The following is a 24,433-nucleotide window of genomic DNA, read 5'->3' as shown; positions in this document are numbered from 1 at the left end:
ATCATCCGTGAAGTAAGAACATAATGATATCCACTACACGCCTCAGCACTCATTGGACTGCACACATCAAAATGTATTACTTCCAACAAGTTGCTTTCTAGTTCCATTTTACTGAAAACGAGGCTTTCAGTCATCTTGCCCATGTGGTATGATTTGCATGTCTCAAGTCATTCAAAATCAAGTGAGTCCAAACGGTCCATTTGCATGTAGTTTCTTCATGCATATACACCAATAGACATGGTTCGCATGTCTCAAACTTTTCAAAAATGAGTGAGTCCAAAGATCCATCAACATGGAGCTTCTTCATGCATTTTATACCGATATGACTTAAGTGGCAGTGCCACAAGTAGGTGGTACTATCATTACTATCCTATATCTTTTTGCATGAACATGTGTATCACTACGATCGAGATTCAATAAACCATTCATTTTAGGCGTAAGACCATTGAAGGTATTATTCAAATAAACAGAGTAACCATTATTCTCCTTAAATGAATAACCGTATCGCGATAGACATAATCCAATCATGTCTATGCTCAACGCAAACACCAAATAACAATTATTTAGGTTTTAATACCAATCTCGATGGTAGAGGGAGCGTGCGATGCTTGATCATATCAACATTGGAAACACTTCCAACACATATCGTCAGCTCACCTTTAGCTAGTCTCTGTTTATTCCGTAGCTTTTATTTTGAGTTACTAACACTTAGCAATCGAACCGGTATCTAATACCCTGGTGCTACTAGGAGTACTAGTAAAGTACACATCAACACAATGTATATCCAATATACTTCTATCGACCTTGCCAGCCTTCTCATCTACCAAGTATCTAGGGTAATTCTGCTCCAGTGGCTGTTCCCCTTATTACAGAAGCACTTAGTCTCGGGTTTGGGTTCAACCTTGGGTTTCTTCACTAGAGCAGCAACTGAATTGCCGTTTCATGAAGTATCCCTTCGTGCCCTTGCCCTTCTTGAAACTAGTGGTTTCACCAACCATCAACAATTGATGCTCCTTCTTGATTTCTACTTTTGTGGTGTCAAACATCGCGAATATCTCAAGGATCATCATATATGTCCCTGATATATTATAGTTCATCACGAAGCTCAAGCAGCTTGGTGGTAATGACTTCGGAGAACCATCACTATTTCATCTGGAAGATCAACTCCCACTCGATTCAAATGATTGTTGTACTCGGACAATCTGAGCAGGAGGTCAACAATTGAGCTTTGCTCCCTTAGTTTGCAGTCTAAGAAAATCGTCGGAGGTCTTATACCTCTTGACGTGGGCACGAGCCTGAAATCCCAATTTCAGCCCTCGAAACATCTCATATGTTTCGTGACGTTTCAAAAACGTCTTCGGTGCCTCAACTCTAAGCCGTTTAACTGAACTATCACGTAGTTATCAAAATGTGTATGTCAGATGTTCGCAACATCCATAGACAACGTTCGAGGTTCAGCACACTGAGCGGTGCATTAAGGACATAAGCCTTCTATGAAGCAATAAGGACAAACCTCAGTTTACGGACCTAGTCCGCATAATTACTACTATCAACTTTCAACTAAAATTTCTCTAGGAACATATCTTAACAGTAGAACTAAAGCGCGAGCTACGACATAATTTGCGAAAACATTTTGACTATGTTCAGGATAATTAAGTTCATCTTATGAACTTCCACTCAGATAGACATCCCTCTAGTCATCTAAGTGATTACATGATCCGAGTCAACTAGGCCGTGTCCGATCATCACGTGAGACGGACTAGTCATCATCGGTGAACATATTCATGTTGATCGTATCTACCATACGACTCATGCTTGACCTTTCGGTCTCTTGTGTTCTGAGGCCATGTCTGTACATGCTTGGCTCGTCAAGTCAACCTAAGTGTTTCGCGTGTGTAAATCTGTCTTACACCCGTTGTATGTGAACGTTAGAATCTATCACACCCGATCATCACGTGGTGCTTCGAAACAACAAACTGTCGCAACGGTGCACAGTTAGGGGGAACACTTTCTTGAAATTATTATGAGGGATCATCTTATTTACTACCGTCGTTCTAAGTAAACAAGATGCATAAACATGATAAACATCACATGCAATCAAATAGTGACATGATATGGCCAGCATCACTTTGCTCCTCTTGATCTCCATCTTTGGGGCTCCATGATCATCATCATCACCGGCATGACACCATGATCTCCATCATCATGATCTCTATCATCGTGTCTTCATGAAGTTGTCTCGTCAACTATTACTTCTACTACTACAGCTAACGGTTAGCAATAAAGTAAAGTAATTACATGACGTTTATGTTGACACGTAGGTCATAAATAAATTAAGACAACTCCTATGGCTCCTGCCGGTTGTCATACTCATCGACATGCAAGTCGTGATTCCTATTACAAGAACATGATCAATCTCATACATCACATATATCATTCATCACATCCTTTTGGCCATATCACATCACATAGCATACCTTACAAAAACAAGTTAGACGTCCTCTAATTGTTGTTTGCATGTTTTACGTGGCTGCTATGGGTTTCTAGCAAGAACGTTTCTTACCTACGCAAAAACCACAACGTGATATGCCAATTGCTATTTACCCTTCATAAGGACCCTTTTCATCGAATCCGATCCGACTAAAGTGGGAGAGACAGACACCCGCTAGCCACCTTATGCAACTAGTGCATGTCAGTCGGTGGAACCAGTCTCACGTAAGAGTACGTGTAAGGTCGGTCCGGGCCGTTTCATCCCACAATGCCGCCGAATCAAGATTGGACTAGTAACGGTAAGCATATTGAACAAAATCAACGCCCACAACTACTTTGTGTTCTACTCGTGCATAGAAACTACGCATAGACCTAGCTCATGATGCCACTGTTGGGGAACATAGCATAAATTCAAAATTTTCCTACGTGTCACCAAGATCCATCTATGGAGTCATCTAGCAACGAGGGAGGAGTGGATCTACATACCCTTGTAGATCGCGCGCGGAAGTGTTCAAGAGAACGGGGTTGATGGAGTCGTACTCGTCGTGATCCAAATCACCGATGATCCTAGCGCCGAACGGACGGCACCTCCGCGTTCAACACACATACGGAGCAGCAACGTCTCCTCCTTCTTGATCCATCAAGGGGGGAGGAGAGGTTGATGGAGATCCAACAACACGACGGCGTGGTGGTGGAAGTAGCGAGATTCCAACAGGGCTTCGCTAAGCGCTGCGGGAGGAGGGAGATGTGTCATGGGAGGGAGAGGGAGGCGCCAGGGCTCAGGTTTGGTTGCCCTCCCTTCCTCCCACTATATATAGGGCCAAGGGAGAGGGGGGGGCGCAGCCTTGTCCCTTCCTCCAAGGAAGGGTGCGGCCAGGGAGGAGTCCCTTCCCCCCAAGGCACCTCGTAGGTGCCTTCCCCCTTTAGGACTCTTCCTTTCCCTTGATTCTTGGCGCATGGGCCTCTTGGGGCTGGTGCCCTTGGCCCATGTAGGCCAAGGCGCACCCCCTACAGCCCATGTGGCCCCTCGGGGCAGGTGGCCCCACCCGGTGGACCCCCGGGACCCTTCCGGTGGTCCCGGTACAATACCGGTGACCCCGAAACTTGTCCCGATGGCCGAAATAGCACTTCCTATATATAATTCTTTACCTCCGGACCATTTCGGAACTCCTCGTGACGTCCGGGATCTCATCCGGGACTCCGAACAACTTTCGGGTTACCGCATACTAATATCTCTATAACCCTAGCGTCACCAAACCTTAAGTGTGTAGACCCTACGGGTTCGGGAGACATGCAGACATGACCGAGATGACTCTCCGGTCAATAACCAACAGCGGGATCTGGATACCCATGTTAGCTCCCACATGTTCCACGATGATCTCATCGGATGAACCACGATGTCAAGGACTTAATCAATCCCGTATACAATTCCCTTTGTCTAGCGGTATGATACTTGCCCGAGATTCGATCGTCGGTATCCCGATACATTGTTCAATCTCGTTACCGGCAAGTCTCTTTACTCGTTCCGTAACACATCATGCCGTGATCAACTCCTTGATCACATTGTGCACATTATGATGATGTCCTACCGAGTGGGCCCAGAGATACCTCTCCGTTTACACGGAGTGACAAATCCCAGTCTCGATTCGTGCCAACCCAACAGACACTTTCAGAGATACCTGTAGTGCACCTTTATAGTCACTCAGTTACGTTGTGACATTTGGTACACCCAAAGCATTCCTACGGTATCCGGGAGTTGCACAATCTCATGGTCTAAGGAAATGATACTTGACATTAGAAAAGCTTTAGCATACGAACTACACGATCTTTGTGCTAGGCTTAGGATTGGGTCTTGTCCATCACATCATTCTCCTAATGATGTGATCCCGTTATCAATGACATCCAATGTCCATGGTCAGGAAACCGTAACCATCTATTGATCAACGAGCTAGTCAACTAGAGGCTTACTAGGGACATGGTGTTGTCTATGTATCCACACATGTATCTGAGTTTCCTATCAATACATTTATAGCATGGATAATAAATGATAATCATGAACAAGGAAATATAATAATAACTAATTTATTATTGCCTCTAGGGCATATTTCCAACACCCTCTACCATCGAGATTGGTGTTAAACCTAAATAATTGTTATTTGGTGTTTGCGTTGAGCATAGACATGATTGGATTATGTTTATCGCAATACGGTTATTCATTTAAGGAGAATAATGGTTACTCTGTTTATTTGAATAATACCTTCAATGGTCTTGCACCTAAAATGAATGGTTCATTGAATCTCGATCGTAGTGATACACATGTTCATGCCAAAAGATATAAGATAGTAATGATAGTACCACATACTTGTGGTACTGCCATTTGAGTCATATTTGGTATAAAACGCATGAAGAAGCTCCATGTTGATGGATCTTTGGACTCACTCGTTTTGAAAAGATTGGGACATGCGAACCATGTCTATTGGTAGATATGCATGAAGAAACTCCATGCAGATGGATCGTTTGGACTTACTTGATTTTGAATCACTTGAGACATGCAAATCATACCACATGGGCAAGATGACTGAAAGGCCTCGTTTTCAGTAAGATGGAACAAGAAAGCAACTTGTTGGAAGTAATACATTTTGATGTGTGCAGTCCAATAAGTGCCGAGGCATGTAGTGGATATCGTTATGTTCTTACTTCACAGATGATTTGAGTAGATGCTGAGTATATTTACTTGATGAAACACAAGTTTGAAATATTGAAAGGTTTAAGTAATTTCAGAGTGAAGTTGAAGATCATCGTGACAAGATGATAAAATGTCTATGATATGATCATAGAGATGAATATCTGAGTTACGAGTTTGGCACACAATTAAGACAATGTGGAAATTGTCTCACAACTAATACCGCCTGGACCACCATAGTGTGATGGTGTGTCCGGACATCATAACTGCACCCTATTGGATATGGTGCATACCATGATGTCTCTTATCGAATTACCACTATCGTTTATGGGTTAGGCATTAGAGACAGCTGCATTCACTTTAAATAGGGCACCACACAATTCCGTTGAGACGACGCCGTATGAACTATGGTTTAGAGAAACCTAAGCTATCGTTTCTTAAAAGTTTGGGCCTGCGATGCTTATGTGAAAAAGTTTTAGGCTGATAAGCTCGAACCCAAAGCGGATAAATGCATCTTCATAGAATACCCAAAAATAGTTGGGTATACCTCCTATTTCAGACTTCAGATCAAGTCACTACCAAACCTCATAGGTCGACAAGGATGCATACTACTTTAGAGTGGTCCGTAATCCTGTCTTGGAAGTCATGTTGCTAGAAAAAAATGAACGTACGAGCTATGGAGAAGTGATGGTGGGCCCAGATTCCGAAGAATGGCTCGAGGCCATAAAATACGAGAGAGGATCCATGTATAAAAGAAAGTATAGACTTTGAAAGACCCACTTGATGGTCGTAGGGATGTTGGGTGCAGATGGATTTTAAAAGGAAGACAGATAATGATGGTAAGTGTCACCATTAAGAAAGCTCGACTTGTCGTTAAGGTGTTTCCCGACAAGTTCAAGGAGTTGACTACGATGAGACTTTCTCACTCGTAGCGATGCTAAGAGTCTGTTGAAATTATGTTAGCAGTTACTGCATTATTTATGAAATCTTGCAGATAGGATGTAAAAAAACATTGTTTCCTCGACATTTTTCTTGAGGAAAGGTTGTATGTGATACAACCAGAAGGTTTTATCAATCCTGAAAGATGCTGACAAGTATGCAAAGCTCTAGGAATCCATCTAAGGACTAGAGTAAGCATCTCAGAGTTGGAATGTACGCTTTGATGAGATGATCAAAGATTTTTGGTTTATACAAAGTTTATGAGAAACTTGTATTTCCAAAGAAGTGAGTGGGAGCACTATAGAATTTTTGATGAGTATATGTTGTTGACATATTGTTGATCAAAAATGATGTAGAATTTCTGGAAAGCATGCAGGGTTATTTGAAAAGTGTTTTTCGATGGAAAACCTGGATTAAGCTACTTGAACATTGAGCATCAAGATCTATAAGGATAGATCAAAAACGCTTAATAGTACTTTCAAATGAATACATGCCGTGACAAGATTTTGAAGGAGTTCTTGGCTGTGTTACAAGGTGTGAGTATTGAGTAAGACTCAAGACCTGACCACGGCAGAAGAGAAAGAAAGGACGAAGGTCGTCCCCTATGCTTTAGACGTAGGCTCTACAGTATGCTATGTTGTGTACCGCACCTGAAGTGTGCCTTGCCATGAGTAAGTCAAGGGGTACAGGAGTGATCCAGGAATGGATCACATGACAGTGGTCGAACTTATCCTTAGTAACTAGTGGACTAAGGAATTTTCTCGATTATGGAGGTGGTAAAAGATTTCGTCGTAAAGGGTTACGTCGATGCAAACTTTGACACTAATCCGGATGACTCTGAGGAGTAAACCGGATTCGTAAAGTACAACAGTTATTTGGAATAGCTCCAAGTAGCACGTGGTAGCTGCATCTACAAGATGACATAGAGATTTGTAAAGCACACATGGATCTGAAAGGTTCAGACCCATTGACTGATAAACCTCTCTCACAAGCAAGATATGAACACACCCCATGGGTGTTGGATTCACTACAATCACATAGTGATGTGAACTAGATTATTGACTCTAGTGCAAGTGGGAGACTGTTGGAAGTATGCCCTAGAGGCAATAATAAAATGGTTATTATTTATTTCCTTCTTCATTATAATTGTCTATTGTTCATGCTATAATTGTATTAACCGGAAACCGTAATACATGTGTGAATGCATAGACCACAACATGTCCCTAGTAAGCCTCTAGTTGACTAGCTCGTTGATCAATAGATGGTCATGGTTTCCTGACCATGGACATTGGATGTCATTGATAACGGGATCACATCATTAGGAGAATGATGTGATGGACAAGACCCAATCCTAAGCCTAGCACAAGATCGTGTAGTTCGTATGCTAAAGCTTTTCTAATGTCAAGTATCATTTCCTTAGACCATGAGATTGTGCAACTCCCGGATACCGTAGGAATGCTTTGGGTGAGCCAAACGTCACAACGTAACTGGGTGGCTACAAAGGTGCACTACGGGTATCTCCGAAAGTGTCTGTTGGGTTGGCACGAATCGAGACTGGGATTTGTCACTCCATGTAAATGGAGAGGTATCTCTGGGCCCACTCGGTAGGACATCATCATAATGTGCACAATGTGACCAAGGAGTTGATCACGGGATGATGTGTTACGGAACGAGTAAAGAGACTTGCTAGTAACGAGATTGAACAAGGTATTGGGATACCGACGATCAAATCTCGGGCAAGTACTATACCGGTAGACAAAGGGAATTGTATACGGGATTGATTGAATCCTTGACATCGTGGTTCATCCGATGAGATCATCGTGGAACATGTGGCAGCCAACATGGGTATCCAGATCCCATTGTTGGTTATTGGCCGGAGAGTTATCTCGGTCATGTCTACATGGTTCCCGAACCCGTAGGGTCTACACACTTAAGGTTCGATGACACTAGGGTTATAGGGAAAGTATGTACGTGGTTACTGAATGTTTTTTGGAGTCCCGGATGAGATCCCGGACGTCACGAGGAGTTCCAGAATGGCCCGGAGGTAAAGATTTATATATGGGAAGTCCCGTTTTGGTCACCGGAAAAGTTTCGGGTGCTATCGGTAACGTACCGGGACCACCGGGAGGGTCCCGGGGGTCCACCGGGTGGGGCCACCAGCCCCAGAAGGCTGCGTGGGCCAAGTGTGGGAGGGGATCAGCCCCAGGTAGGCTGGTGTGCCCCCCCACCAAGGCCCAAGGCGCAGGGAGAGTGGGAGGGGGCAAACCCTAGGTCCAGATGGGCCTTAAGGCCCACCCTAGGGCGCCCCCTCTCTCCCTCTCCCCTCTGGCCGCCACCCTAGATGGGATCTAGGGCTGCTGCCCCCCTTGGGGAGGGAACCCTAGAGGGGGCGCAGCCCCTCCCCTCCCCCTATATATACTTGAGGTATGGGGCTGCCCAATACATGTGATTTGATCTCTCTCTTGGCGCAGCCTTACCGCTCTCCCTCCTCGTCTCTCGTAGTGCTTGGCGAAGCCCTGCTAGAGTACCGCGCTCCTCCACCATTACCACGCCATTGTGCTGCTGCTGGACGGAGTCTTCCCCAACCTCTCCCTCTCTCCTTGCTGGATGAAGGCATGGGAGACATCACCGGGCTGTACGTGTGTTGAACGAGGAGGCGCCGTTGTTCGGCGCTTAGATCGGAATCGACCGCGATCTGAATCGCTGCGTGTACGACTCCACCAACCGCGTTCTTGTAAGGCTTCCGCATTGCGATCTTCAAGGGTATGAAGATACACTCCTCTCTCTCGTTGCTAGTCTGTCCATAGATTGGTCTTGGTGAAACGTAGGAATTTTTTTGAATTTCAGCTACGATCCCCAACACTCCGTCCCCTGCCGCCTCCGGAGGAGGCCACCGGGCTACGCCTACGTGGCTAATGGCAGCGACGGGCCTCCGTCTCCTCGCGTGGCAGGTGGTAGAAAGGGCATTCCATCCCCATGCGACGGGATCTTCAGCTGCTGTAGATCGGCGGCTTTGGACGTCGAGGTGCACGCGGCGGAGAGGGACGCCGGGGCGGTGGCCTCGGCCTTCTTCAGTGACCTTGGCGATCGTTGTGGCCGCGAGGGCGGCATAGAGGCCTGCTGTTGGGAGCCGGTGGGTGACGGCGTGAGGGCCGTCGTTCTGCCTAATAAAGGCGGCGGTCCTATGGTTTCTCTCACGTCATGGCGAAGATCTGCTTGATGCTTGTCCTCCTTGATCTGGACGGGGTGTCAAGTTCCGGAAGGCTCCGCCGGCTAACTCCCATGGGCGCCTCATGCCTGGAGATTGCTGGATCGGATGGGATTTGGTTGTGCGCACCCATGTTTTTTCTCCGACCATTTGGTTTCTGGAGGGAGCGGCGCGAAGCTCTGCTACTTGTTGCCATCATGGGACATGTCTTTTTCGTTTCATGATGAAGTCGGAGGCAGAGAATGTCATGGAAGCTGTGATCTGAGGACTAGTAAAGGTGGTTCGAGTCTTTGCGGTGACGAGGAATTTGCTTGGTGTTTCGGGACTCATAGCAGCGGCATGCAAGTGCGGGTGACAACACAGGAGAAGTTCAAAGTCTTACCTTTCATGGTGAAAATCCAAGGTCTGGCCTTAATTGGTTGTGCCTGGCAATGGCCTTTTTGAAGTCATTGTTTTGAGAGCGTGAGGGTGAAAACCTATGATCTATGATCGGGCGACGACGGCGCTTGTGCACTATTTCCTTCTTGGAGGCGTCTCTTTTGGAGAATTTGTACTTCAGGTGTTGTCTTGGTGGTGTTTGTCATGCTGCTTCAAGGAGTAGATCACTGTAGTAGGACTTTTCTTTTTTAGCTTCTTCTCATTTTATTTTTTTGGTTGTGTGCATCCGTAGTGCGAGTAGGATATTGCGTTGTTGCAGAGGCTGGGTGTAATTGGTATCTCGGCGATATTAATATATTCCCTTTATCGAAAAAATGTCTGAATCCACCATCCTGGCGAGATGTGTCGCAACTCCTATCCAATTGATGAAGGGATGCAGTATGCCTGAGCTGAATACCCAGACTGTTGGGGAACGTAGCATGCAATTTCAAAAAAATTCCTACAATCATGCAAGATCTATCTAGGAGATGCATAGCAACGAGAGGGGGGGAGTGTGTCCACGTACCCTCGTAGACCGAAAGCGAAAGTGTTATGTTAACGGATTGATGTAGTCAAACGTCTTCACGATCCAACCAATCCAAGTACGAACGTACGGCACCTCCGTGTGCAGCACACGTTCAGCTCGATGACGTCCCTCGAGCTCTTGATCCAGTAGAGGGTCGAGGGAGAGTTCCGACAGCAAGACGGCATGGTGACAGTGATGGTGATGTGATCCGCGCAGGGCTTTGCCTAAACACTACGACAATATGACCGGAGGAGTAAACTATGGAGGGGGGCACTGCACATGGCTAAGAGATTTCTTGGTCTGCCTTTGGGTGCCCCCGCCCCCGTATATAAAGGGGGAGGAGGCCGGCGGCCAGGAGGGGCGCGCCATGGGGGGAGTCCTACTTGGACTCCTAGTCCAAGTAGGACTGCCCCCCCTTTTTCTTTCTCCACCGGAGGGAATAGGAAGGAGGGGGAGAGGAAAGGGAAGGGGGTGCCGCCCCCTCCTCCTTGTCCTATTTGGACTCCCTAGGAGGGGGGCGCACGGCCACCCCCCACGGGCTTCCCTCTATCTCCCTTTAGGCCCATGTTGGCCTAACACTTCCGCGGAGGGTTCCGGTAAACCCTCGGTACTCCAAAAAAATACCCAAATCACTCGAAACCATTCCGATGTCTGAATATATAACCTTCCAATATATGAACCTTTACCTCTCGACCATTTCGAGACTCCTCGTCATGTCCGTGATCTCATCCGGGACTCCGAACAAACTTCGGTCACCAAATCACATAAACTCATAATACCAATCGTCATCGAACGTCAAGCGTGCGGACCCTACGGGTTCGAGAACTATGTAGACATGACTGAGACTCATCTCCGGTCAATAACCAACAGTGGAACCTGGATGCTCATATTGGTTCCTACATATTCTATGAAGATCTTTATCGGTCAAACCGCATATACATACGTTGTTTCTTTTGTCATCGGTATGTTACTTGCCCGAGATTTGATCATCGGTATAATCATACCTAGTTCAATCTCGTTACCGGCAAATCTCTTTACTCGTTCTGTAATGCATCATCCCGCAACTAACTCATTAGTCACATTGTTTGCAAGGCTTATATTGATGTGCATTACCGAGAGGGCCCAGAGATACCTCTCCGACAATCGGAGTGACAAATCCTAATCTCGATCTATGCCAACTCAACAAATACCATCCGAGACACCTGTAGAGCATCTTCATAATCACTCAGTTACGTTGTGACGTTTGATAGCACACTAAGTGTTCCTCCGGTATTTGGGAGTTGCGTAATCTCATAGTCATAGGAACATGTATAAGTTATGAAGAAAGCAATAGCAATAAACTAAACGATCATAGTGCTAAGCTAACGGATGAGTCAAGTCAATCACATCATTCTCTAATGATGTGATCCCGTTCATCAAATGACAACTCATGTCTATGGTTAGGAAACTTAACCATCATTGATTAACGAGCTACTCAAGTAGAGGCATACTAGTGACACTCTGTTTGTCTATGTATTCACACATGTACTAAGTTTCCGGTTAATACAATTCTAGCATGAATAATAAACATTTATCATGATATAAGGAAATATAAATAACAACTTTATTATTGCCTCTAGGGCATATTTCCTTCACAGACCTCTCACCAAAGCCTAACTTCTAAAACCGAAGGCCTGAACGAAGCCACATCCTAGGTGTGGGGCACAAACCGGTTTGACGCACTCTCATGGGTCGTCACCACCATCTTCCACCGGTCTATCTTAAGAGCAGGTATATACGCATCGTCCTTGCTAGTCCTGCCGTGGACGCTGCCATGGCGCCAAACAACGTCACCACCCTGCAGTCGTCAATCCAGACACTTCTGTCGTCGAGATCCAGCCGCCTCATGCCGCCAGTAGTCGTCATCTTCATGTTGTAGATGACATGCCACTCCACCTGCGAAAGTCCGCACCGCACCGCCACCGGCCCTTGCCACCCGGATCCCACCGCTAGAACAGCCTTCTTCCGAATACGCAAGCCTCCCCAGACGACGCCATCATGAAGGGTATGACGAGCAAGGCATCGCCGCCGCCCAAGCACGCGGGTTTTGGACTTACGTCCGGGTGGGGGTGGGGTGGGGGTTCAGGAGTCGGAATTAACCACATGGCACCACACACCAGCCTCTCCTAGCCAAACGGTGCCCCAATGAAGGTAACGACACCGAGCGCTGCCGCCGCCGTATCCACAAGGGATAACATGAATTAACCTTGGTCGGAGAAGACGGGGTGGGGAGAAGGGATCTCGTCGGTGCCTCCAAGGAGGGGAGTAGCGCCCGCAGGCGGTGTCACCGACATGGATGGCCAAGCCACCAAAGGATTTCTCCCGAACCCAACTCACACCACCGTGCCCAGCCATCATCAGGCCGGTGATACAAGATCACCGGCGCGAGATCCGGCGGGAAGTGGACAAGACGAGAAACTTCAGATCCGACGCTAGGAGAACTACCAGAGCAGACCGCCGGCCATGTACCGCGCCTGCCGTCGCCGCCGAGGACACCGACCCTCTCCCATGAGCACCACCAGCCGCGAAGATGGCGTCAGCTATCTAAGCAGGGCCGCCGCTCTGGAGCCCCATTCCCTTTGCCGAGACCGGAGCGATGAAATCCCCGTCACCACCTTCACCGGCGGCCGCACGGGCTTTCCCGGCAGCCTCCTCTGGTGGAGGCGAGGAAGATGAGGGGCTAGAAGTGGCGGCGCAGGATAACCCTAGTCACCTCCTGTGTCGCCTGGGAGGATGACTTAACAACAATAAAATCTCTACTGTAAAATGGAAATATTTTGCCTCATCAAGGCATGATACTATACTTTTGTTTGGTTCTTCGCCCCTCTTACATTGTATAAGAACGCCACTAAAATCCATTACAACCATATACACTAAGAACTCTCATGTAGCTAAGAATTTGTGAGGAAATTGACTGGCATATTTGTCAAAAAACCTTAGAACCGTGCCTCTTCAACTATAATCTTGTCACTCAGTGGCGACGATATACACACACACTTAATATCAATTCACAGAAAATTTAAGCATTTTCGGGCCACAAAGAGGTTTGTGCACTTGAACACCTCTACATTAGTTAGCATTACTAGATGAATTGCAAGCATGCAACTGAAACATGCCAGCGATGTTATGAGGAGTCAAGAGTGTAAGGTTGGACGACTGTTAGCAGAACCAGATAGCACAACGCTGGAACATGCGGATGAAGTCAATGACTCCTTGCACCAGAAAGACGAAACCACACGTCAACACCCTCGTGCAGATGAGTTTGCCACTAACAACTAAGACACGGCTGCAGCATGCCAGCGGCAAAGCATGAAGAGGGCTAGTCATCACACACACGATCAAGCTGTCTAGCTCATCCAGCACAAAAAACTGGTCCTCGTGTGTGAGTTTGCCCCTGATAATTAAGACACTTTCGACAGGCCCATATACTCGTTCATAAATGTATGAAACGATAAGAAGACAGCAGAACGGCATGAACTTGCCTTGAAGATGGGGGACAAACTCTCAGGGCTTGAACTAACAAGGTTCCACTAAATGATAGCTTGAGCATGCAACTATGTGAAGATCCCTTATCAAACTATACCATTGTTAATTAGTCCTTGCTGCCAATTTGTGTAACATGACAGAGTGAACATGAGACGACTTTTGTGTTGGGATCTCTATGCTTCTGCCAGATCTCTAGGATGATGTAATGGCATGATTCTTCATGTCTACTAATCAGATGCTGCAGCACAGCTGTACACATATCTTCTGTATAAATAGGCGTCAGCAGAATGGTAGATGCATCAAACTAGAAGCTCTTCTTTCTTCCTCCTCTCTACGACCACAATACAGAGCAAATCTTCAAGCTCAGACATGGCTTTCCACCAAAGATCGACAAGTTTGCCTTCTAGGCCTCACGTCAGTGAGACCGAAGTCGAGCTAGAGCTTCAGAGCCTAGAAGCAAGCATCTCTTCCTCCAATTCCATCAGCGCGATGTGTGGTGGTCTCAGGACTCTTGCAAACATCTACGATGGTCTTGAAGAAATCATCTGCCTACCAAGCAACCAAGTTTGCTCCTCCCAGCAGAGGAGCATATTGGATGGAGAAATGGAAGGTTCTCTTGAGCTGCTAGATCTCTGCAGCGCCATGCAAGAGATCTTCGTCGAGATGAAGGCCATCATCCAAGAGCTGCAAGTGGCTCTAAGGAAAGGTGATGATGCAGCTACTCTAGCCAAGATCCAATCTTACAGCCGCTTGGTGAAGAAGTCCAAGAATCTTTTCAAGAAGACCGCGAAGAAGACTCCAGCAGATTGTAGCATGGTCATGCTGTTGGCCAAGGCTAGAGAGATCTCGGTGTCTCTCCTGGAGTCCACACTCCGTCTCTTGTCGAAGCAAATCGAAATGCCTAAACAGTCTCTTGTTTTCAAGGCATTTCAGAAAAAGAAGGCAGCGATTTGCAAGGAGGAGCAATTGTCAGGGCTAGAGTGCAGTATCGGCGATCTCGAGAGCAGAGCAGGACATCTGTTCAGGAAATTAGTCCAGAGCAGAGTTTCTCTACTCAACATCCTTAGCTCATAGATACTCCTGAGTCACTGTTGACGCCCTTCGATTGGCATCCGCCTTTTAAGGAATAGCTGATCATCATACAATTTTCCCATATGTATACACTATACTGTATAAATGTACATGATATATACTACAGAAAGAGAAACCAAAGTTTTGATCAATTTGGCCCTTTCATGCTTGAAGATGCGTTTATGATACTTTATGGTGATATCCTTGGCTGGTGGATCTTGCTCCTTATGGTTGAAACATGCCAGATCAAAGTCACAAGGTCCCAACTTGTAGTTAGCAGAATCATTCAATTTTATTACCCAGATTCTCCACCACCACCACATGGCTGTGCAGTCTGGCACTACAATTGAATATGTTTCTTGTTTTATACAACAAAGTCCAAACTAGTGGTACTCAAATATTAACATCGTTGGGATCTATAGCATTTAAGGACTGAAAGTGAAAAAGTAATGATAACATTTACTCTAGAACCACAACTAATTTCTACAGGATTAACAGTAATCTGAGCAAGACGTAATCTAAACTTGCCAGTGCGCAAAGTTTTTATTCCTTGCCATATTAATAAATCTCAGTAGACAAAGAACAATCGATGCTTCATATGCTTATTTCGAACTTTGCCAAAAACAAAGATGTCGATGTCCGAGAATCATTAGTACGAGCAAGAGGGGAATAAGATTGTACAAAAACATTGAAAAAATAGGGTGGCGCACAGCAAAAGATCATTCCTGTAATGGTGAAGTATGAAATGGTCAAGTCGATCATAATATGAAATGGCGGGTGAATGAAGCCTCAAACTGGAATTTGGGGATAAAACGCTAACATGGATCTTTTGCAGTGGATCTTGTTTCCATGGCCTAAACATGCCAGCTCTGACCGTTGAGGCTTTAACCTGTGATTCGCAAGAGTGCCCACCAAGGAGAACACCTTATTAAATATAGCTAAATGCTAGGTTAGCAACCCATTAAATAATGGCTTGAGCATGCAATTATGCCGAGATCCACAATCAGACTAAACTGCATCTTTTTGATTGGTTCTTGCTGCCAATTGCTGGAACATATGATAATGTGATGGATTATCTCAATGTAAAATTATCAACAGTACTAAACTTGTAAGCATGCGACTGAAACATCCCAGCGATGTTGTGAACAGTGTAAACTGATCGGAATGCCAACAGACAAAACCTGCTAGCAGAACCAGATAGCACAACCTGGAACATGCCGATGAATTCAATGACTCCTTACAACAGGAAGCACCAACCGCATTCGCCAAAAAGAAATAAAGCACCAACCGTCGACACAAAACCCTCGTGCAGATGAGGTTGTCACTAACAACTAAGACACAGCTGTACATAGCATGCCAGTGGCAAAGCATGAAGAGGGTAGTAACGCTGAGACACCGATGCACATGCATGATCAAGCTATCTAGATCTAATACAAAACCCGGTCCTCGTGTGTGAGTTTGCCTCCGATAATTTAGACACAACAGGCCCATATGCTCATAGATGTATGAAATGTTAAGATGACAGCAGAGCAGCATAAAACTTGCCTTGATGATGGGTGACAAGCTCCCAGGACTTGAACTGATCAAGATTCCTGTTGTCTGTAGGCTCTTCTACTTTTGCACTATATATGAGGGTAGCCAAATGTTCCCCTTCTCTTCCTTTCCATCTGAAACAAATAATAGCACCAGAGCTTCTGCGCCAAGCATGGAAGGTCTGCCAGTGTGCCTTCTAGCCCTCACTCTAATGGTATCAGCATCGAAGAACAGCTTCAGGGCCTAAACACACTCGTCTCTGCTGTTCGCCCTCCCTGACCATTGAAATAAAATATGTGTATGTGTGTGTGTGTGATGCTATGGGAAAGGTTGGAGGACACATTTACAGCAGACCAAAAGGGGGATAATGTGCTTGCCTAGAGTCCATGTTAGCCTCTGCCAAGCTCAGCAGGCAAAGCAAGTGGGGGGAGAACTCGAGCGATCTCCCTGCTCGTTGTCCTCTGCACTGTTAGGAAATATGCAACTTGTATTCCCATGAGGCCATAGGCCGATATATATACATGTACAGGTGTGGAACATATGCAGGAAACCCCTTATACAACGGGATAAATACAAAGGGGTACATGACTTATATTATAACTCTAACACCCCCCCCCCCCCTCAAACTCATGGTGGATGAACAACACTGAGTTTGGAGAGATAAAAGCCATCTTGTGCTCTAGTCTGAGCCTTCGTCAGGAAATCCGCCAACTGTAACTCGGAAGGCACATACTGAAGAGCAATAACCTGATCCTGCACACCAGCGCGCACATAGAAAGCATCAACACCAATATGCTTGGTGAGCTCATGCTTCACAGGACCGCGTGCAATGCTGATAGCACCTGTACTGTCAGATAAGAGCAGAGTCGGTGTAGTGACAGAAACACCAAAATCCTGAAGTAACCACCGTAACCAAGTCACCTCTGCCGTCAAAAGAGCCATTGCTCGCAACTCAGCCTCGGCACTCGAACGGGAAACTGCAAGTTGTTTCTTCATCTTCCAGGCAATGAGAGAACCACCAAGAAAAACACAGTAAGCAGAAAGTGAACGGCGATCTGAAGGATCACTAGCCCACGTAGCATCTGAATAGGCCTGAAGCTGTAAAGAACTGGAGCGAGGAAAGAATAGACGGTGAGAGATCGTGCCTCGAAGATATCGAAGAACACGAAGGAGATGACTATAGTGAACCGAGGTGGGACCAGAGACAAACTGACTCAGAATATGAACCGGATAAGAGATGTCCGGACGAGTGACAGCTAGATAGACAAGACTGCCAACAAGATGACGATAACGCGTCGGGTCAGGGAGAGGATCACCATCAGTAGCACGGAGGTGAACATTGAGCTCCATAGGAGTCTCAACAACGCGCTCGTCAGTAAGAGCAGCACGAGCAAGAAGATCCTGGATATACTTTTCCTGGGATATAAAAAAGCCATCAGAGGTAGAAGAGACTTCAATCCCAAGAAAGTAGCGAAGAGGTCCAAGATCAGACATAAGAAACTGCTCACTAAGACGGGCCTTTACAAAGGCAATGTAATCGGGGTCATCCCCCGTGATGATCATGTCATCAACATAAAGAAGAAGAAGAGTCCGACCACGAGGAGAAAGGTGAATAAACAACGCTGGATCATGAGCACTTGCTAAAAAAACAGCAGCAGTGATCACAGAGGCAAAGCGCTCAAACCAGGCGCGGGGGGCTTGCTTAAGGCCATAGAGAGAGCGACGAAGACAACTTACCATGCCATCAGGAATAGAATACCCAGGTGGTGGCTGCATGTACACCTCCTCACGCAGCTCATCATTAAGAAAGGCATTCTTAACATCAAGCTGAGATATAGACCAGTGGCGTGCAGAGGCAACGGCAAGAAGTGTACGAACAGTGGTCATATGGGCCACAGGAGCAAAAGTCTCATCATAATCACGACCATGCTCCTGCTGAAAACCACGAGCCACAAGACGAGCTTTGTGACGCTCAAGAGAACCATCGGAGCGAGTCTTAACCTTGTAGACCCACTTACAAGTGATCGGACGGACTCCGGGAGGAAGAGAAACAAGATCCCAGGTACCAGTGCGTTCAAGAGCAGCAATCTCCTCTGCCATCGCAAACTGCCATTCAGGATGAACAACAGCCTGACGGTAAGAAGTCGGCTCAAGAACAGCAGCACCAGCGGTGGGAAATCCAAAGCGATCAACAGGCGGACGAGGACGAGAACGCAGGCCATAAGTAGGCTGAGAGGAAGATGACGACTCATCCACAGAGGCATCGACTGGTTGTGGACGACGAGTGTAATGCTGAGGAAAAGATGGAATAATAGAAGGAGGAATCGTCAAGGTAGAATCGGGGGGTGGCGACGAAGAAGTCACCGGAGATGAAGGTGTAGAATCCGGTGAAGAACCCGGTGATATGCTAGGCGAGGAGACCGGGGAGGATGGTGGCTGCAAATCAACTAGAGGTGGAGAAGGAGAGGAAGTGGAACGGAGAGGTACAGTCTCGACGGGGGTGATAGGTGAGTCAGGAAAAGTGAGGAAAGAGATATCCTGCACTGAAAAAGTCGAGGAAGATGGGCGTGGGTAGAAGGGACGAGACTCATCAAAAGTCACGTCTCGAGAGATACGCATCCGACGACCAATAGGATCCCAACAACGATAGCCCTTATGCTCATCACTATAGCCTAAGAAGACACACTCAACAGACTGAGCGGTCAGTTTGGTGCGTTCGTGAGGGGCAAGAAGGACATAGCAAACACAACCAAACGAGCGAAGCATCAAATAATCGGGAGAACGATCAAAAAGTCGCTCGAAAGGAACACCACCCTGTAGAGCAATAGAAGGCTGTATATTGATAAGATAGGTGGATGCAGAGACGGCCTCAGCCCAAAAATGAGGCGGGAGAGAGGCAGCAATCATCAATGCACGAGCCGTCTCAAGAAGATGTCGATGCTTTCGCTCAGCCACACCATTCTGAGCATGAGCACCAGGACAAGAGAATTGAGAGAGAGTCTCGTGCTCAGCAAGAACACCACGCAACATCTTAGAGATATACTCGCCAGCGGAGTCAGCACGAAAAACACGAATGGGTGAAGAGAACTGAGTATGAACCATGGCAGCAAAACGCTTATAAATAGACAACACCTCAGAACGAGAAGTCATGAAATAAAGCCATGTGTAATGAGAGAAATCATCTATGAAAATAATATAGTATTTATGACCACCTTTCAAAGCGAAAGGGGTCGGACCCCATACATCAGAATGGACTAAATCGAAAGGACGCTTGGACACTGACTCACTATGTGAATATGGTAACTGAATCTGCTTGCCAAGACGACAACCCTGACACTCTAAAGAGACATCTCCTGAGACAGACCCCAGAAGACCTCGACGAACTAAATTAGAAGACAACCGAGAACCACACAGATGACCAAGTCGATGATGCCACTACTGGAAGGAACCAGTAACGGAGGCGACAGAAGCGGAAGAACTGGCGGTGGTGGTGGCAGCGGAAGGAACATGAAGCCAGTCCAACTCCCAAAGACCCTGAGAATCACGGCGGCGAGGGCCAGCCCCAACCAGAGTGTGCGTGCGACGGTCCTGGACAAAACAAGAGTCAACGTCAAGGATGACGCGACAACCAGAATCCGTAAGTTGACCAGCAGAAAACAGATTCATGGTAAGTCGAGGAACATGAGCAACATCAGGAACAGAATAAGAAGGAGTGGTAAGATTGCCTGTACTAGCAACAGAAAGTGGAGTACCATCAGCAGTGAAGACATGAACAGGAGAATCCAGTGATCGAAGAGAGGACAAAGTGGAAGAATGAGAAGACATATGAAAAGAAGCTCTAGAGTCCAGAACCCATGGGGATGTACCTGACTGTGTAGAGGGTGATTGCTCAGTGCGGGAAGCATCAGTCACAGAACCAGCAGTACCCGTCGAGGAAGAACCTGAAGCCGCGAGCAGACGCTTAAGTCTCAGAATATCCTGCTCAGTCAAAGCAATGGCTAAAGCTGTCGAGGTAGATGACGAAGTCCCTGAAGATGATGATAGAGCCTTGCGTAGGTATTTCTTCTTCGTGTAGCACTGAGACTCAAGATGACCATCATTGTTGCAATAGTCGCAATGTGGACGGGGGCGACCTGAGCCTCCAGGAGTGGGCAAGAGCGGCGGAGCACTCGAGCGAGAAGAGGTCGGTGGTGCAGCAGGTGGCGTGGAAGAAGACCGAGTAGCGAGCACAGAGGGAACCTCCAGCAAACCAGCACCACGTAAGCGAGTCTCCTCAGCATGAATCTCAGAAAGCGCCTCCATGAGAGAAATACGGCCACGAGCAAACAACTGAGCACGCCGGGGCTCAAACTCCTTACGGAGCCGAGACAGGAACTCGTAGACGTGATGAAACTCCAAATTGGCCTGGACAGCCTGGCAACAGGGGCAAGTATGACAACCAGCACTGCGGAGAGAATCAAGCTGGCACCAGATAGCAGAACTCTGTGCATAGAAGTCATCAACAGTAGAGTCACCCTGCTGAAGAGCATGCTCCTGACGGATCACAGAAAGGTATAAGGCATCACCAGAGGGCTGATAGCGCTGACGAAGACGGGTCCACATCTCAAAGACAGTAGGAAGACCCAGAAACTCAGAAGCAAACTGAGGCAAAACACTAGCAGTGAGAACAGCTGCAGCACGAGCATCATCATCAAGCCACTGGGTGTAAACAGACAGAGCACCATGATACGTCTGAAGAGCCTCCTCATAAGCCAAAACCCTCTCATCATAAGTACGAGCAGCAGCCTCATCAGCAAGCTTAGCCGCATCCTTGGCGGACTGATTAGCATCCGTAGGAAGAACCGGTGGAGTTGGCGGAGTAGGGGCCACCGGAGGAACTGGACGTGGCAGACAGCAGACCTCGCCAGAAAGAACACCCCAGAGACGGATGCCACACATGTGAATGCGCATGAAGCCAGTGAACTCGGTGTAGTTAGTACCATCAAAGATCACCGGACAGCGAGGGACAGCAACATAGCCCGATGCAGCAGACATTTTTTTTAACAGGAGGCAACCAGCGGAGGGTCCGGACTAGAACCGCAGCAGCAGTCCGGGGCGAGAGGTCGAGGCCTGATCTGGAGGGCGAGCGGCTCGTGCGGGCAGAACCCCGACCGTGAACTGGAAACGAGCAGTAGCAGCAGCCTGGATCGTGAACAAGCAGCAGCAGCAGGGACGCTCGTGCGGCTCTCCTTGGTGGTGAATTGGAAACGAGCAGCAGCACCAGCCTGGATCGTGAACAAGCAGCAGCAGCAGGGACGCTCGGATGGGATTGACCAGCGGACAAGCCAGCCGGATCGAGCAGAGGCCTGGCGGACGAACTCGAGGGCGGAGGCAGCCGGCCTGGGCGCTCGATGAGGAGGGGGGCAGGGGCACGAGAGAGAGCAGCGCCGGAGCAGGGTGAACCTGCGGTTGGTGAAGACGCCAGACAGCAGCGCCGCTCGGAGAAGGACGGCCGCTCGGAGAAGAGATTGGATCGAGAGCACGAGTTGCGCGTGCGTAAAAAAAACCCTAAGGCTCTAATACCATGTTAGGAAATATGCAACTTGTATTCCCATGAGGCCATAGGCCGATATATATATACATGTACAGGTGTGGAACATATGCAGGAAACCCCTTATACAACGGGATAAATACAAAGGGGTATATGACTTATATTATAACTCTAACATGCACGTGATGAAGAAAGTTTCTCAGAGTAGAAGGCCAGCATCCACCATCCAGGTACTGCACTTGGTTCTGAAAAGAGGAGACAATGCAGCTATCAAGTCAATATTAGGAAAGAAAGCACAGAAAGATTTCAGGAAGACCGGGAAGACGGTTACATACACCTGTTATGGAGGCCCACGGGGTGATCAGACTACTTGCAGCAATAAGAAAAATGACAGTCCTATTGCTTGGAATCCACACCGCGCCTCTTGTCAAAGCAGCTTGCTATGCCAAACATTGGCAGAATAAGAGATGTTATGTATCCATGTTTGTATCAACATCATAACTTATAGGACGTGGTATGCTGGCCGAAACCTTCAAAATTAACAGAAAAAAGGATTTTTTTTCAGCATCCATACCTTGTGATGTGGCTGGCAAAAGAAGCAAAAAACTTTCAGTCACAGAACTGAACCATTTGGCCGGCAACAGAAGCAATAGCCTGGAAATGAAAAGCAACCTATTAGGATGGTTAACTTCATGAAAAAATGCCATCGATGTTTGAGAATCAATTAGTGTAACCACAAGAAACAACATTGTATGGAAAACATCGAAATTAAGAAGATTGGTGAGCAGGGCCACAGTTCAAAACCCTCATTTATCTTATGGTTTGATATGATATAACTTAAAATATGGGGATAAAATGTTGAACAAATAGAAGGCATGTGTTCCTTGTGTGTTAGGTGTTGTTTTTCCAGTACACAAAAATCCCAGCTTGAGCATCCGGCTGTGGTTATCACGAGTATATTCAACAAAATAAAAATACCTGATTAAATGAAGAAAAATACGTAGGTATCCGGTAGCCAGAACAATTCCACTAGACGATAGCTTGAGATTGCAATTATGTCAAGATCCACCAGCAAACTATAACATTCTTAATTAGTCCTTGCTGCCAATAAGTCGAACATGACAATGCGATGGTTCATCTCAAAGGCAGCAGATCACAATAGAAAATGTAGTGAACATGAGATGACTTTGGTGTTATAATCAATACGCTGCTGGCAGATCTCAAGGCATAGCAGACAGCATCAGGGAGATGTGATGGCATGATTCTTCATGTCTACCACAGATGCTACTGCTTGTACATTTCTGTATAAATAGGCCTCAGCAGAGCAGTAGACACATCAACCCAAAAGTGTTCTTTTCTTCAACTCTCATCACCCGCAATACAGAGTAAAGCTTCAAGCTCAGATATGGCTTTCCACCAAAGATCGACCAGTTTGCCATCTAGGCCTCACGTCAGTGAGACCGAAGTCGAGCTAGAGCTTGAGAGCCTAGAAGCAAGCATCTCTTCCTCAAATTCCATCAGCATAATGTGTGATGGTCTCAGGAGACTTGCAAACATCTACGATGGTCTTGAAGAGATTATTGGCCTACCAAGCAACCAAGTTTGCTCCTCCCAGGAGAGGAACATATTGGATGAAGAAATGGAAGGTTCTCTCGAGCTGCTAGATCTCTGCAGCACCATGCAAGAGATCTTCGTCGAGATGAAGGCCATCGTCCAAGAGCTGCAAGTGGCTCTAAGGAAAGGGGATGATGCAGCTACTCAAGCCAAGCTCCAATCTTACACCCGCTTGGTGAAGAAGGCCAAGAATCTTTTCAAGAAGAACACAAAGAAGACTCCTGCAGAATACAAGATGGTCATGCTGTTGACCAAGGCCAGAGAGATCTCTGCCTCTCTGCTCGAGTCCACACTCCGTCTTTTGTTGAAGCAAATCGAAATGCCTAAACAGTCTCTTGTTTCCAAGGCATTTCACAAAAAGAAGGCAGTTGTTTGCAATGAGGAGCAATTGCAGGAGTTAGAGTGCAGTATCGGAGATCTTGAGAGTGGAGCAGAACATTTGTTCAGGAAATTAGTCCAGAACAGAGTTTCCCTACTCAACATCCTTAGCTCATAGATTCCCAAGTCACTCTTGACGCCCTCCGATTGGCATCCGCCTTTTAAGGAATAGCTGATCTTCATACAATTTTCCCATATGTATACACTATACTGTACAAATGTACATGATACTATAGAAATAGAAAGAAAAGTTTTGATCCATTTGGCCATTTCTTCCTTGAAGATGTGTTTGTGATACTTTATGTTGATATCCTTGGTTAGTGGATCTTGCTTCTTATGAATGAAACATGCCAGATCAAACTCACAAGGTCTCAACTTGTAGTTAGCAGAATCAATCAATTTTAATATCCACATGTCCACATGGCTGTGCAGTCTGGCACTACAATTGAAGATAGTTCTTATTTCATACAGCAAAGTCCAAATTAATGTACTCAGATTTTAACATCATCATCTAAGCAT

The 24,433-nt window shown here is 46.6% G+C and overlaps 2 protein-coding genes across 2 annotated transcripts; both read left to right on the top strand.

Annotated features, from left to right (window-relative positions):
• Nucleotides 1–14,143: 14,143 nt before the first annotated feature.
• LOC119273477 lies at nucleotides 14,144–14,933 on the top strand. Its single transcript, XM_037554622.1, has one exon. It carries the CDS (start codon nucleotides 14,158–14,160, stop codon nucleotides 14,860–14,862), a length of 705 nt encoding a protein of 234 aa, XP_037410519.1. The 5' UTR covers nucleotides 14,144–14,157; the 3' UTR covers nucleotides 14,863–14,933.
• An 8,394-nt stretch (nucleotides 14,934–23,327) lies between these two features.
• On the top strand, nucleotides 23,328–24,094 carry LOC119273120. Its single transcript, XM_037554403.1, has one exon. It carries the CDS (start codon nucleotides 23,328–23,330, stop codon nucleotides 24,030–24,032), a length of 705 nt encoding a protein of 234 aa, XP_037410300.1. The 3' UTR covers nucleotides 24,033–24,094.
• The last annotated feature ends 339 nt before the right edge of the window (nucleotides 24,095–24,433 follow it).

Source organism: Triticum dicoccoides, chromosome 3A, assembly GCF_002162155.2.
Source record: "Triticum dicoccoides isolate Atlit2015 ecotype Zavitan chromosome 3A, WEW_v2.0, whole genome shotgun sequence".
In the NCBI taxonomy this organism is placed as follows: domain Eukaryota; kingdom Viridiplantae; phylum Streptophyta; class Magnoliopsida; order Poales; family Poaceae; genus Triticum; species Triticum dicoccoides.
Note: the sequence above shows the minus strand (reverse complement) of the source record. Positions and strands in the feature narration are given on the sequence as shown.

Excerpts from the sequence above, each read along its gene's own strand:
- LOC119273120 (XM_037554403.1), top strand. The coding sequence starts at position 23,328 with ATGGCTTTCCACCAAAGATCGACCAGTTTGCCATCTAGGCCTCACGTC.
- LOC119273477 (XM_037554622.1), top strand. The coding sequence starts at position 14,158 with ATGGCTTTCCACCAAAGATCGACAAGTTTGCCTTCTAGGCCTCACGTC.